Source organism: Mauremys reevesii, linkage group 2, assembly GCF_016161935.1.
Source record: "Mauremys reevesii isolate NIE-2019 linkage group 2, ASM1616193v1, whole genome shotgun sequence".
NCBI classification, from domain to species: domain Eukaryota; kingdom Metazoa; phylum Chordata; order Testudines; family Geoemydidae; genus Mauremys; species Mauremys reevesii.
The window spans coordinates 133,346,900-133,363,205 of NC_052624.1; the positions used below are offsets into that span (position 1 = coordinate 133,346,900).

The 16,306-nt window shown below is 43.1% G+C and overlaps 1 protein-coding gene across 8 annotated transcripts in view; it reads left to right on the forward strand.

Moving 5' to 3' along the window:
- The first annotated feature begins 907 nt into the window (after window positions 1-907).
- TRIO (trio Rho guanine nucleotide exchange factor) overlaps window positions 908-16,306 on the forward strand; it is a 437,405-nt gene continuing 422,006 nt past the window's right edge. For 4 of the 8 annotated variants that reach the window (XM_039521976.1, XM_039521977.1, XM_039521978.1 and 1 more), the window contains exon 1: window positions 908-1,585. In XM_039521976.1, coding sequence (XP_039377910.1) covers window positions 1,477-1,585 — 109 coding nt within the window. In that variant the 5' untranslated portion in view covers window positions 908-1,476. Of the gene's footprint in view, window positions 1,586-2,483; window positions 2,689-3,089; window positions 3,588-16,306 lie in introns of those variants that run through there. The other 4 variants (XM_039521969.1, XM_039521971.1, XM_039521970.1 and 1 more) reach the window with 3 other exon arrangements.

The window sequence follows — 16,306 nt, forward strand, 5'->3', positions numbered from 1 at the left end:
TGGCTGGAAGTGGCAAAATCAAATGACAAATACAAATTCAATAAATAAACTGAACTTTCTTCATTTATAAAGTTCCAAAACATTCACATTCACATATATAATTAAAATACAGAAACAATACAATTTGGGAAACAATAATCTCAACAGAGATGGACAACACAAACAGCTTTGAGAAACACGACCAAGGGAAGAAAATGATGTTCTTAATTTTATCTATATGTGCTATCGAGCTAGATACTACGAGTGCCTGGGGGGTGGGTGTTGCAGTTACTTTGTGACGGGGGGGGGCTGGCTGCCTTCGCCCGCATTTCAAAGGTGGTGGGGGGCGGAAAGTGATGAACTCTGCCCTTTGCCCTGGGAGAGGGCGTCGGGCCCAGGACTCATCCCTTGCTATGCTCACACATTTCCTACAGCAGGTGGAGGCGGCTGGGCTCTCTTCCCCCCCCCCCCCCCCGAGGCTGGTCCCGCCTCCCCCATAGGCGGCTGGGGAAAATATTTTCGGGCTGTGGAGGCCGAGCCCGCCCCACACGCAGCCCCCAGCGGCAGCTGCGACCCCGCGGGGCTGGGCCCTGCCCCCACCTGGCGCTGCGGCTCTGGCGCCACCTGCTGGGCGCGCGGCGCGCAAGCGGCCCTCCCGTCGCAGGGCAGAGCCGGGGGCGGGGGAGGCTGCGCCCCTCCAGCCGGAGCCACGCGCCGCCAGGGTTCGCTGCGGGGTTTCTCTCCCCGGGCAGGGGGTGTCCCGGCGCCCCTCGCACGCGGGGATCCCCGGCCTCGGGCAGCCCCGCGCTCGCCCCCGCGGGCAGCCAATGGGAAGCCGCCTCAGCAGCGGGCGCCGCCCAGTGCCGAGCAGAGCCGGAGATCGCCGAGGCTTCCCCTCCGCTCTCTCCCCGTTTTCCTTGCGCCCTTGTGCCCTGGGCGGGGATTCTCTTCCCTGATCCCCTCTCCCCCGCCCACCCCACTTGAAACCAAGATGGAGGATGGTGGCTGCTGCGGATACCACCGCTGCTATTGCAGCTGCTGCTCCTGATCCCTGAAGAGGCTGCAACACCCCTGTTTCCCCTCCCACCAGCTTCCTGCTGCACTGATTGCAACCCCCCTCCATGTACCCACCCCCTTCCTCCTGCAATTGTCCCTGCTTCTGCTCCCCCTGTCTCTTGCCCGCATGCATTGAATCTGTGTGTTCACCCACAGCCCCCTAGGTGGCTGCTGGGGGATGAAGGGGGGACTCCCGTAGAGCTGCAATTGCACGCATACCTTCATGTTCTTCTATTTATTGTTGCCACCGGCAGCCACCCGCCTCTCGCTGCAATACTCTGCTGCCTGGATTTCCGCGTTGGCTGTTGCTAAAGGGTGAAACCGGGACCTGAAGACAAAACATAGACACACCTTCCTCTTCCCAGGCACCAGCGGGGGAGCAGTGAGTGGGTCAGGGTGGTGGGGTCTTGTCTGGAAGAGCCGCCACTGCACGCAGCAGCCATGAGCAGCTCCACTACCACCACCTCCACGAGCAGCAGCAGCAACGCCGGGGAAGGGGCTGAGGAGGCGGCCAAAGACTCTGCAGACATCGCGGCGTTTTTCCGATCCGGTGAGTGTACTTGTTTCTTTGGGACAGGAGAGATTTGGATGGGGGATGGGGGAAGGCGGACTGGGAGGCCAAGATTTGCACCAGCTTGGAGGAGGTGGTGAAAAGTCGCTTTTCTTTTTCCTCCTCCCCCCCCACCCACAAGAGGGAGTGGGAGCAATTCGCTGCTTTGGAGCTGGCTTTGTGAGAAATGTAAGCTGGTAGCTTGTTGGGGGAGGCTTTTCTTTCCCTCCCTAAGAAAGCAACTCTCTATGAATCTCTTGCATTTTAGTCGTGTATCTAGGGGGAGGGGTGTAAGAGATCTACAGATTCGTTGGTGTGTACAGGATTGCTTACATTTTACAGTATCCATTTTTATACATGACTGCAATCTAGAGTATTCGGATGTCTTTTTAAGGAGACGGTTGTGTGCTCCCTATTATTAAGGTATACGTCAGTGTAAATGGCAGAGCTTACTATGGAGCATGGCACAGGGAGAAATCTGAATTGCAGCCTTTGTCATAGTTAACTGTGTTAAAGAATGTCAAAAAAAAGCTTCTACTCCAACCCCCATGAATAAAAAGGAGGGGACTATCCATACACAACTGTCGCTACAGTAAGTTATGACCTTTGACTATGACCATGCTGCTTCACTTCACTCGGATATTGGAAGATAATTACCGGGGTGATATCGCAGTCACTAATGGTGAACTAACAAACCTCAGGCGGCATACTAGTTACTTATAAAAGTTGGGACACAATCAGAAATAAATGTTTATCTGAAATTGTGGAGACCGGCCTAGTTTAATAAGCATTAAGGCCATGTTTCTGTGATGTAGCAAACTGTGGCTCGACTGGTGACAGGTGTAAGTATTTATGACGTTAGTAAGAAAACACATGTCACTTGGAAGCAGAACCTTAAAGTAGCATTTGACGCCAGACACGAAAGGACTTCCTACCATGGCCAGCTGAGGGGGTTAACCCCCTCATCGTATTTCACTGCTGAACTTTTAGGACGGGAGAAAGTCCCCCCCCCCACACCCCAAATGGAGGGGAAGGGCATACAAGCAGTTCATGGATTTAAGGGGGGAAAAGGAGGCACGTTCGAGGCTTTTGCTAACGAAAAGGTTAAATTTGCACATAATGGGGTGATGTTTGCCATGTATGTAGGGTGTGGATGGCACTACTATAAATAGCAATGCAACTCCAGTCCTTGTGTGTCTGGGCTGCATTTCTAGACGGTGATTAGGAAGAGGGGAAATTTCAAAACCGTGTTTGCAGCGGGAAGTAAAAACGTTAAGGGATTTCCCTGCCTGCACGAAGGAGGAGCAGTGGAAGGAGCCGGGCTGCTGCTGCTCCTCATGTGCTGCTAGCTTGCCGCTGAGCTGGAAAGTCTCGCTGTGCTTTGGAGACTGGGGAGGGGAAAGGAGGTGGGGGGAGCTTGTTGACAGGCTGCTGGGATAAAAATGGAGTCCGCCTCTTCCTCCCTGCCTCCCTCAGTATCTCCCCTCGGTACCTAGTCAGTTGCACTCCAGGGAGCTGCAGAATAATGCGCGTTCTGTGGCGCAAGCAGTGATGTGGCGATGGCAGCTTTGATGCCGGAGGCATTAAGTCCCCAGCAATAGAGGCTGCGCCTCGGTAGGGATTGGTGCCCCCGGGGGGCACCCACCACATGCCGGCTGCGGCTGCCGCTGGGGACGGCGGAGGGGGAAGGGCTGCCTGCTGACTACAAGGCGAATGAATAAACAGTGGCTGAGGCTCCCAGTGTAACACCCCTCCCCAGATTCTGGGCGGCGGCAGGGATGAGGCTCCGGCTGTGGTTACTCTCCCCCAGAACATCAGCTGCAGCTCCCCTCTTCCGGCGAGTCCCTCCCTCCCTCATCATGCCCCAGCTAACAGGCCCGAGGAGGAGATAGCGAGGACATCAGCCTTGGTTACTTGTTTCATCCGGATGTCTACAAAAGGAGTGGGCTGGAAAGGAAAATGCAGACTCACCGCTGGAAAGATGAAGGGGAGTCCGGGTTAGGTGTGTAAGAATTCGGCTTTATTCGTGGGACATCTAAGCAAATACCATGAGGGAGGTTGCATGTGTATGTGTGTGAATGCCCAGCACTCGGTAAAGAATTGGTTCTTTCCGCTTGATAAGGTTGTGGGGGAGGAGGTGCAGTTTGAAAGAGACCTCGTATTTGCTCTAGAGATTTGCATGGATGGGCGATGTAAATAGTGAGGTTGAGTCTTACCTGAGGTGTCTGTGACTCTTTTAGAAATAGGCTCAAAACAAGTTGACCAGTGCACAAATACCTGAAAAGTCGATGAGGATAATAGCATTTGTGCAGAGTGAGTTTTCTTGTGAGAATGAGACTATCCTCTTGCTTATCGTGTTAGGCAGGCTTCTACAATGACAGCAAAATTATACATGTGCTTTTTAACAGCCAAAGTAGAAATCCATTAGTGTGCCCACAGTGAGGCACACTTCATGTGATAGATAGCTTTTGCAGTATGGAATGTTGACAGCCGTAGAAGTAGTCAGCTGTACTAGATGGCCCCTGGCAAATTTTCCCCAGTTACTGAAAATGACAGCATTAATAGTCTTACTCCACTAGACAAACGAAAAGGACCAAATATTCTATTTGGTGTAACAAACCCAAAGGATCTCGCTTGTTTGTAAGCTCGTCAACGAAGTATGTGTGTTGGCGTGCTACTACTGACGTCTTGATGAATTGGATTCAAGAAGCAACTGAAACTAATGTTTTGAGCACCCTTCTGTTTACTTGTGGCAAAGAAATTAATATGTATTGGCTTTTTAACTTTGTTTACCCATGGCCCTGCTGGGGATGGGGGAGAGTGTGTATATGCATGTATTCCCATACTTCCATTTTTACCTCATGCTCCAGGTCACAGTTTCGTTCTCCTGGCAAAGTAGAAAAAAAATCTCTTCAAAGCATGTCAGTGCTGCCCATTATTGGACAGAGACAAGTTGGGGGTGAGGTGGGAGGGAATGCATTCTTAAAGGTGTAATAACATACAGGCTAGGGTGATGCTGTGGCCAATCAAGCAAAATGCATAAAGGATATTGCTTAGGTTTAGGCATGAAGTTCAACATTTTCATTGCGCACGTCATAGAAAATGAAATATTCATTTCCCCAAACTTTGCAAATAAGTGTCAGCAACACTGTAGCTGCTGTAATAACAAAGGACTGAATGCGTGAATGCAATTATTAAAATTGGCCTGGAGCAGCGGTGGGAGCCACGATCGGCTGGACCTGCGGACGGGGCAGGTAAACAAACTGGCCCAGCCGGCTAGGGGCTTTCCCCGCACAAGCGGTGTCCCAAGTGTGGGAAACACTGGCTTAGAGGACTGTAAATAGGGAGCAATGCATTTTAAAAAAAACTATTCCCAAGAACATTGTGCCCATCTTAATTTAAAGTGGTCCAGTTTGTGCTGTTGTGTAGCACAGAGGTGGCAAAGCTTTTCCGCAGTCCAGTTTTTAAGCTAAGTCTTATCTTAAAAATAGGCATATTACTTTGAAAGAAATAACACAGGAACAGAGAAATTTTCATCAGTATGATTTAATGGAGACTGATAGAATTCTCTCTACTCAGTTTAACTTTGTAAAGATCCAAATTCTGTTCTTGCTTAAATGGGCATAAATTTGGGGTTGTGATGGCCAGAAGGACTAATGTGATCCTGGGCTGCATAAACAGGAATCTTAGGTAGTAGAGAGGTTATTTTACCTCTGTATTTGGCACTGAATTAAAGTTATGAGAACCTCAGACAATGTGAGTGGGTGGTCTGAATATGAGGATGTCATTGAACACTGAATCAGTTGAAAATTTAGTGTCTGTATCTTATTACTTGAGGAAATTGCTTTACTGGACATATCACCTTGGTGACTACCAAGATGACTAGTCAAACTCTTGAGCAACAGGAAACAGTATTTGTACTTTTCTGCCTAGGAAATGACTTTCTGTTGATTGAGAATCTTAAAATGCAATATTAAATAGCTGTCTCTAATAATACAATTCAGCTGAGTTATAGAAGTTGCAGAACTGGGGAGGAGGGGTAAACTGACCAGTAAAACTTATTTGTAAAACACAGACTTTGTTTAACATTTCAGTGTTCCCATTATAGTTCAAGCTACTTTTGGAAAGGTCATATTGTAAAATTTAGTTGATGCCTTCAGGAAGGAGACTTCAGAGTAGAAAATGTACTTAAGCCATAAGTGGCGAAAAAAGCTAGTTGAGGCAAAGACTGAAATATTTCTGTGACAAATGTTAATCTAAAAAACTTTGGTAGCTACAACTCCTGCATTTTGCATTAGAACTTCTCAACCAGTACGCTGCAGCAAGACGTGCTGGAAACAGCATATGTTGGTTTAAGGCTCTTATTTAAATGATTTTTATTGAGATGCGGCAGGGTCCTGTTAGCTTCACTTTCAGAAATCCAACACTAAAGAATTAAAATACAAAAAGCTTGTCAAGTTTCTCCTTAAACGCATGAACAGAGAACGTAGGACTTGTATATGCTAAAAACGCTGCAGCGGCCCCAGCTGCACCTATGCGATGGCAATGCTACTGTAGTGCTTCAGTGTAGACACTGCCGATCCCTGAGAAGCAGTTGCAAGGTCGATAGAGGTTACATTGGCTTAACAATGCCACTCAGGGATGTGATTTTTCACACCCCTGAGTGATGTAGATGGGTCAACCTAACATTTTGGTGTAAACCAGACCATATTCTTTACCCTTACATTCAGTCTCAATCATTAGAAAAAGGATGTGAATACCATTGGATAACCTTTTAAGACAAAGTTATAATGGAGGAACTAACCAACCATTAAAATTCCAGAATGTACATGGAATTACAAGTATTCAACCATTAATAAAAATCAGAAAGAGCACTGCCACACAAGTAGGGTTTACATGTAAGATGATGGAATAAAATTCTGAGCAATAGGGGATTAGTGTTTAAATTTTGGGGGAGGGGGGAAGAATCATGATAAAGTAGTCCTGTTTGCTTAACCTCTGCTAAAGTTGTGTGGGTCTATGCAGTGATGTGTATACTGGAAGTGACATGCATAAGTTTACTAAGTTGGTGAGCATTGACCCCTTTTATTAAATATTAAGTCAGTGATAGAAACCGAGATGTGCAGTGGATTTTTTTTTCCCCAAAAGAGCTAAGATAAATCAATTCCTAATAAAGAGCTTCCACCTGTGGTTAACTTCTTAGGCCATTTTGCATTTAATTTTTAATAGTGTTTGAAATAGGACTGCATCAGTAAAAGTAAGTTCTTGTGCTCATTGAATAATCAAGACTTTAGGTGAATGTCCAGGATGCTGAACTCGGTTTCTGAAAAACCTTTGGGCTAATGCTGTCAGGAAGTTGGTTCATATCACTGAGTACTTTAGTTATAAGTGTCCAGAGCAATAGATTAATTATTAGACTATATGATGGATTGAAGAAGTGATACAAGAAGTGACATTTAATTACTCCCCAAGAAGCCTAATGAAGTAGGTAAAGTTAATCAAAATAGTGTAATAAGGATAATACTCTTTGGTTATCTACATCAGTGGTTCTCAACCAAGAGTATATGTATCCCTGGGGGTATACAGAAGTCTTTCAGGGGGTACATCAACTCATTTAAATATTTTCCTAGCTTTAGAACAGGCTACATAAAAAGCAAAATCAATACAAACTAAAATTTCATACTGACAATGGCTTGTTTATACTGCTCTATATACTGAAATGTAAGTACAATACTTTTATTCCAGTTGATTTATTTTATAATTACATGGTAAAATGAGCAGTTTTTCAATAATAGTGCAGAGACACTTTTGTGTTCTTGTGTGTGATTTTGTAAGCAAGTACTTTTTAAGTGAGGTGAAACATTGAGGTACTCAAGACAAATCAGACTCCTGAAAGGGGTACAGTAGTCTGGAAAGGTTGAGAGCCACTGGTCTACTTAATGCATCCTGTAGCTAGCTATCTAATGTCGACTGTTTAAAAGGTAATACAGCTTAGATAATGTTTTCACCCCTCTAGCCAGAATGCCGAGAAGGCCTAGCCAACATGAAGATGGAGATGTTTGTCCAGGTTATTCTGAGCTAATGGTGAGAGCTTCCTAGTTGCAACAGTTCAATGACTAGTGAGAATTCTGCTTCCAACTGAAGAAAAGGCTGATAACAAAATGAAAGGAGATGTTGAGATATCCATAATACTTATGGACATAGAGTTTTGAGGACAAGAGTGAATCTACGGACATGGATTTGCCTGCTATGTACTTGTTTCAGCCGAAAGGTGGCTTACAGTATTTGTGCCAATAATCTTTGTTCTGAGTAGCTGAGACCATTCAGTACTAATATGTACAGTTCAACGTGAAAAAGAAAGGAAATAATTTAAAAGTTATCACTATCTCGAACTCATCCACTTCAGCTAGGTCAGCACTTGACAGAATCATCCGAGAAGGCATACCCTATTTTCTGCTGCTGAAGTTCAGGGGTGAAGTGCACCTTTAGCCCTTTTCAGTCTCTCTGGGCACCCCCTTTCAGTGCTGGAGACTTGCACTGTGTTGAAAGCCCTAGCACAGGCATCAGAGTGTCTTGGAGCCTGGACTTCAGCCTGACCCAAAATGTCTACACGGCAATATTTAGCCCTGTAGTCTGAGCCTCCCAAGTCAGTTGACCCAGGCTGTGAGACTTGGTGCTGTGGGCTTTTTGTTGCCGCGTAGACTTACTGTAAGGCTGCAAAGGAACTCCAGAGATGATTTTTCCATACACAACAATTGATATAGTAAACTTTTATTGTGCATTTGGTTGCATGGACTACTTGGCACGACAGACCAAAAACAAACAGAGGTTTAGAGACACCCAGAGCATGGGGATGCACCTCTGACCATCTTGGCAAATAGCCATTGATGGACCTATCGTCCATGAACTTATCTAATTCTTTTTTGAACCCAGTTATACTTTTGGTCTTCACTACATTTCCTGGCCATGAGTTCCACAGGTTGTCTGTGCATTGTGTGAAGAAGTTCTTCCTTTTGTTTGTTTTAAACCTGCTGCCTATTAATTTCATTGGGTGATCCCTGGTTGGTGTGTTATGTGAATAATGCTTCCTTATCCACTTTCTCCACACCATTTTATAGATCTCAACTATATTCTCATTGGTCGTGTATTTTCCAAGCTAAACAGTTTCTTTGTAATCTCTCTTCACATGGAAGCTGTTCCATAACCCTAATAACTTTTGTTGCCCTTCTCTATAGTTTTTCTAATTCTAATGCATCTTTGAGAGATAATGACTAGAACTGAATGCAATATTCAAGGTGTGGGTGTACCAAGGATTTATATAGTGACATTATATTTTTTTGTCTTATGTCCCTTTCCTAATGGTTCCTAACATTGTTCTCTTTTTTGACTGCTAGTGCACGTTGAGCAGATGTTTTTAGAGAAATAACCACCATGATGCCAAGATCTTTCTTGAGTGATAGCAGCTGATTTAAACCCCATTGTTTGTATGTGTAGTTGGGATTGTTTTCCAAGGTGCATTACTTTGCATTTATCAACATTGAGTTTCATCTGCCATTTTTTTCCCAGTCACCCAGTTTTGTGAGTGAATCAGCTTTAGACTTAACTATCTTGAGTAATTTTTGTATAGTCTGCAAACTTTGCCACCTCCATTATTTCTCCCCTTTTCCAGATCATTTATGAATATGTCGAACAGCATGGGATCCCCCAAGGATCTGTACTGGGACCAGCTATTTATCTTTGTCCACTGTGAAAACTGATAATTCATTCTTACCCTTTGTTTGTTTCCTATTTTTTAACCAGTTACTGATCCATTAAAGGACTTTCCTTCTTCTCCCATGACTGCTTAGTTTGCTTAAGAGCCTTTGGAGAGGGACCTTATCAAAGGCTTTCTGAAAGTCCAAGTACACTATATCCACTGGATCATCCATGCACACATTTGTTGACTCCCTCAAAGAATTCCAATAGATTGAGGCATAATTCCCCTTTACAATGGCTGTGTTGACTCTTCCTCAATGTATCGTGTTCATCTATGTGTCTGATTCTATTCTTTATTGTGGTTTCAACTAATCTTCCTGGTACTGAAATTAGGCTTACTGGCCTGAAATTGCCAGGATCACCTCCTGGAGCCTTCTTTAAAAATCAGTGTCACGTTACCTATCAGCCAGTTATCAGGTACAGAGGCTGATTGAAGCAACAGGTTACATACCGGTTAGTAATTCTGTAATTTCATGTTTGAATTCCTTCAGAACTCCTAGGTAAATAACATCTGGTCCTGATGACTTATTGCTCTTAAATTATCAGTTTGTTCCAAAACCTCCTTTACCGACAGCTCCATTTGGGACAGTTTCAGATTTGTCACTTAAATAATAGTTCTGGTGTGGGACTCTTCCTCACAACCTCTGCAGGGAAGATGGATAAAAATAATGCGACGACATTGTCTTTGTCTTCTTTGAGTGTTTCTTTAGGACCCCAAATAATCAGTGGGGCCACTGGTCAATCATTAGGCTTCCTGCTTCTGATGTACTTAAAGATTTTTTTGCCATTAGCTTTTGTCTTTTGCTAGTTGCTCTTACAATTCTGCCTGTCTAACTATACTTTTACCCTTGATTTGCCAGAGTGTGTTTTTTTTCTATTTTCCTCAGTAGGATTTGACTTCCACTTTTTAAAGGATGTCTTTTTGCCACTCTTTTTAGCCATGGTGGCATTTTTTGGTTCTCTTACTTTTTTGGGGAATACATATAGTTTGAGCCTCTATTATGGTATTTTAAAAAAGTTTCCATGAGCCTTTCAGCCATTTCACTCTTGTGACTTATTTTAATTTCCATTTAACTAGCCTCTCCATTTTTGTGTAGTTCCTTTGAAGTTTAATGCTACTGTGGTGAGTTTCGCTGGTATTTCCCCCCCCCCCCCCAAGGATTTTAAATTTAATTACATTATAGTCGCTGTTACAAAGCGGTTCAGCTATATTCACTGCTTGGAACAGATCCCGTGTGTCACTTAGCACTAAAGCAAGAATTTCTCTCCCCTTGTAGATTACAGGACTAACTGCTTCTTGGAGAAGTCATTAATGGTATCTAGAAATTTTACCTCTGCATGCCATGATGACATGTTCTCAGTCAATATGGGGTAGTTGAAATCCTCCATTATTACTGAGTTTTCTGTTTTTGTAGCCTCTCTAGTCTCTCAGAGCATTTCACAGTCATTGCCACCATCCTGGTCAGTAGTGTAAGTATATTCCTACTGCTACACACTTATTATTCATGTATAGAATTTCTGTCCATAGAGATTCTGTGGTACTGTTTAATTCATTTAAGAATTTTACTATAATTGACTCTGTGCTTTCTTTTTGTGTGCAAGGCAAGAGTCCAGGAGAGTGCAAAAATAAAGCTTGAAGTGAATTTTGTTTTACGAAACTGATGCACTTTATATTACATAGACTAAAATGCCAGTTGATGTTTGCTCTCTGGAATGAATGGACAAAAGGTGTGCCTGTGATTTCAGAATAGTATGTCACCATGCTGGTGCATATAAATAGAAGATATTGGGAGTGTCAGTCTCCCTCAACCAGCATATGGAAAATTGAAAGACTGAAAATGCTCTTTGGAGAAATGTGGACATAGGTGTGCTTAGCTCAAGAAGTACCAAGTTGCATCAGCTTCTTTCCAAGATGCTTGAGAACTACACACTAAAATAAGAACCTGCAACAACACTCTTAGCAATCTATAAAGATAAGATACTACCTTTGCCATACACTGGCCCAGTAAAGAGAGAAATTGTGTATAAAAACATTGTGATTTGAATGGATTGACTCACTGACTTTAAAGGAAGCTGCCTACCAGCTGATCAGGTGAGCTGTCTGTTTGAAATCAGGATATGACTGGATTTCAATACTGTAAAGAGCCCATTAAAATCTGTCTGTTGGGAGAGAAAATGGATTTTGCATTCCGAAGTATCTCATGAGTCATGACTACCAAAAGGATGCCACTTTCACTCCTTCTGAAATAATTATTTGTAGTTTACCAGAAATATCATGTAGAACATATTAAATTGTTCTGCTTTATTATGTTTCTGGTAAGTGTATATGTGGATGGTGTTTCTAGAAGCTTTCCAAGACGCTGATGAAAATAAGTGTAAGGAGTTTTCTCTCAGATTACATGTGGGGATTGGGGGGAAAACGTGTAATGGGGAAAAAATTGTGTATTAGGTAAAATAAGTCAAGTATACATTTTTTGTTATTATGGTACTTTCAAACTTCAGTCTTAAATAGCTATATTAAACTGTTGCTTACTAGTTACTTAAATGGCGAACTCTCTCTTCTACAATAATATCAACTAATATCCATTAGCCTGGGGAGGGATTTGATACTATTCAACTTAAATTATTTCTAGCGACACAGGAAAAGACAAAAGTAGGTTGCTGGCAAAGGAATATGCATCAGCATCTGCAAAGCTGAATCACTCTAGTTCAGGAAGGATACTGCTGTTGTGGGAAACGAATCACTTAGATGTGGGGGGGGACGACGAATCTTAACAGCAAAGAACAAACGTAAGTACTTCTAGATCTACACTAGGACTGGGCATTTTTAATTCTGTGGTGCAGTAAAATATCAAGGCAGATCTATACTACAGTTTTGCCAGCATAGCTTTGTCAGAGATGTGGAAAAAAAACAAACCCATGCCCTTCACACACAGATGTGCTGGCAAAATTCCTATGTAGACACAGTTTATACTAACAAGAGTCCTTTCGCTGGCACAGTTGGTCATTTGAGAAAGTGGATTAATTACACCAGTTAAGGAACCTGTTTTGCTGGTATATGCAGAGTTTCCACTAGGGGGCCTTGCTGGTGTATCTGTATTAACAACGTCTAGACCAGTGACTCTCAGTCTTTTAGGGTTTAGGACCCATTTGTAAATGTCTATGGCCTGTCATGACCCAGTAAATAGTCTGGGGGTGGAGGCCCTGGGGTGGTTTCAGTTGGATTCTGTCCCCGAGGGGGGTTGGGTCCTGCCCAGCACTCACCCCACAGTGGCAGATCCTGCCACTGTGCTTGGCTCTCCACTCTGAGCGTCGCAACTTTCGGGGTTGCAGCGCCGCTCAGGTTTGGCCTACCCCTCTGGCTGGACCAAATTTGTGTGAGTGGAGTTGTGACCTGGCTCATTGGGATGCAGTGCCATTCGCTCAGATTTGTCCAACCCAGACTCCTGTAGTCAGGATGGCTGGGCCAGACCTGAGCAGCACTGGGACCCCAGAGGTTGCAGTGCTGGGAGCAAGGAGGTGAGCCCAGCTAGCCCTGTGGGATGGGAGCTGCCACACAACCCTTTGAAACATATCCTGACCCACAGGTTGAGAAACCCTGATCTAGACTTGCCCTCAGCCTTCAGATGAGCTGTACTGACTTAAGAAGTGTAAGTGCATGGACATAAATCAAGAATTGTGGCCACACAAATAGCCACAATACACTCTTTTGCCAAGAAGCAACGAACCGTGTTTGTGCCACGTAATTTGATAGAAATGACCATCTCATAAATTTCAGCTCCTAACCTTGCCTGCTGTTGTAGGATATGAGTGGGAAGGAAACTGGCTAATTGGATGGGGGATGAAGCAAGGGAGCAAAGCATGATTTTGAAGGGAGCAGGAGGAGATGGCTGCAATCTGCATCCCTACAGGACTAAGTTTGGTAGGCAGGAGCTTTCCTAAACTGCATAGATGCTTGCAGAGCTGAGTTCTCTGCCACTTGTGAAGATGTTGCTGCTTGCTGTCCTGTGAGAGCTACAGCCACTTGAATGTGGGAGCAGCACCAGCTATTAAATGATGGCATAATAAACATTGAATTGTCATTCCCATTTACTGCACTAAACGGGGTAGGCCTGTTAAAATTAGGACTTCTTGCTTCACACTTCATGTCCAAAATACTGTGATACAATACCTTGTTAAAGGGTGTGTGACAATGTGGACTTGAATACATTTGCACCCATTTACTGCAGTAACAAACAGTAAAGTAACAAAGTCTTCATGTGGGCCAAGGAATAATGTTCCTCCAGTCTTATTTTGGTGGTTCTGGAGGCATGTTATATACAGTGTGAGGCAATGGGATAGTGAGGAAGAAGGATGAGATTGTTTTGAAGCTAATTGGAGTCCTGTTCAGCACTGCAAAAATGCTTATTGGCACCCCTTGTTAGGTGTTTGGGAGGACGTATTTTAGTGTACTCCCATATTTCAACCAAGTGCTCTGATAGCTCTCGTAAATCTATGCAGGAGTTAGGTTAACTGTATTGGCATGTTATGCGTGGAGTTAGAATAAATAGATGGAGAATCCAAAAGAGGACTTGTTACACCAATTTGCATAAAGATGTTTATTCTGTTAAGCAAAAGCTTCATACACCCAGATTTGAAACAGTTTATCATAAGGAATTATTTTGCTACTAAAAAGAAATAAATACTAGACTGAAAGGGTTTGATAACATTGGCTGTTAGAATTGTTAATTATCAGCACTAGGATGGATGATAAGAAATTATCTTTGTTTGGGTGCTACTAACAGGAGTGGTAGTGAACATTCTTGTTTTCCTCTGCTGCTGTTGAGAAAACTGGAGCAGATGTAGAGGCATGGGAGTTGACCACAGACTGAGTGAAATAACCCATGCTAATTTACACATGGCTTCACAAGAACTCCTCTCTGGCAACCATGAGGACTACAAAAGTAACTTTGACTTTAGGTTTTGTAGAAGCTGATGGCAAATGGGAGACCAACACCAGGACTTGTGACCCATTGACCGGGGCAAGTGCTAAAATGCTTTTTAGACTTAATTACGCCTCAAGCACAACGGTATAAATCTAAAGAAGTGTTTATAAAAAAAAAAACTGGATAAATTCAATGTAAAATCTAATTAAGGAACCTAAACTCTGCATCCTTAAGACCACCCTTTCAATGCATGTGCTCAGTTAGAGACCCCTTCACATCCACAAGCCTTGCCTTGTGCCAAAAAGTGACTCGGTCCTTGTATACTACCAAAATAAACACGATTAATATAAATTAACTTCAGTTCTGACAAGCTGGAGCAAAATCCTTCCTTCACAGAAAGGGAAAATAGCTGTCACATTGAAATCTGGAATTTGTTCCGGTGCCTAAGCAGATGCTGACACTCAGAATAAAATGAGGCGACACTATTGGTAGTTGGGGCCCCAGTTGCCAAGAGATTTATATATTAAAGCCAACATGATAAATTGTCCCAAAATGTAAGTCTGAAGCCAGTGGAAAATGCGGAATACAAGTATTGCATGGTTCTTAGAGAAAAGAAGTACTAAGTTATCTAGTGCGTGGTGCTGGCTGGCTGAAGTTACATTGGGCTTCAGATATAGTTCCGGTAGAACGTAGCACTATGTCTTAGTCATCTCCATAATGAATAAGTGCTTAGGAAACCTAAGTGCTAAACGTGTTGGGATGTAGAACTTCATTTATGGAAGGATGATTCTATTTGCTTCAGACTGTAAAACATAGCTGGATTTTGATACCTTTGCTTGCTAATCAAAGGTGTTACTTCAGAGATTTTAAGTTTGAGTACTTTCATTTATTATTCTTAAATCTATAAAAACAGGCATACCTTCTGTTCAGCGCAGCTTAGATATTCTAAAACCTAACAGCACTAAACCTCCAGGAAAACCAGTCATCCTTCAAAAATAATGCATATTATTAAGTCCTGCTTTTCAGTTGCCCATTCTAAAGGTGGCCCATGAATCATTCTACGAAGGTCAACATTATGATGGCGGCAGAAATTCCCATCAGGTGTAGGGCCCCATTACACTTTGCACTATACAAACATAGGACTGAACATGCTTCCTGTGGTTGATAGTTTATAAAAAGCCAGGATGCCTGATAGTCAAAGGCTTTTGTAGCCTTTAAGGTTTGTTTTTTTGCTCTTTGTGCCTTTTTGAGGAAGATGTCAGAACTTGATTTGAATCTTTCAATCAATGATAAACTAATTCCTTCCCTTGGTAAGCTTTTTCCAATGGTGGATTAACTGTCAGCTGATCAGAAGATCCGAAAGCCATTCTTTTTAGGTGATAAATCTGAGGAACTATCCTCAGGAGATGGAGAAGGTTTTGGAATAAATTGATAAATCAAACAGTAGTAGGTCACCAGGACCACATGGTATTCAACCAAGAGTTCTGAAGGAACTCAGATATGAAATTGCAGAACTACTAACTGTGGTATGTAACCTATTACCTAAATCAGTCTCTGTGCCAGAGGTGATCTAAGCAATTACAGGATAGTAAGTCTAACTTCAGTACCAGGCAAATTGGTTGAAATTGTAGTAAAGAACAAAATCATCATCAGATACATATATAAACTTAACAAGTTGAGGAAGAGTCTTTTACATGACTTTTACAAAGGGAGATTTTGCCTCACCAATCTACTAGCATTCTTTGAAGGAGTCGACAACCATGTGGACAAAGTGATCCAGTGGATATAGTGTACTTAGACTTTGAGAAAACTTTTGACAAGGTCCCTTACCAAAGATTCTTAAACAAAGTAAGCAGTCATGGGGTAAGAGGGAATGTCCTCTCATGGATCAGTAACTGGTTAAAGGAAAAGAAATAAAGGGTAGGAATAAATGATCTGTTTTCACAATGGAGAGATGTAAATAGAGGGGTTTCCCAAGGATCTGTACTGAAACCAGTGCTGTTCAACGTATTCATAAATGATCTGGAGAAAGGGTAAACAA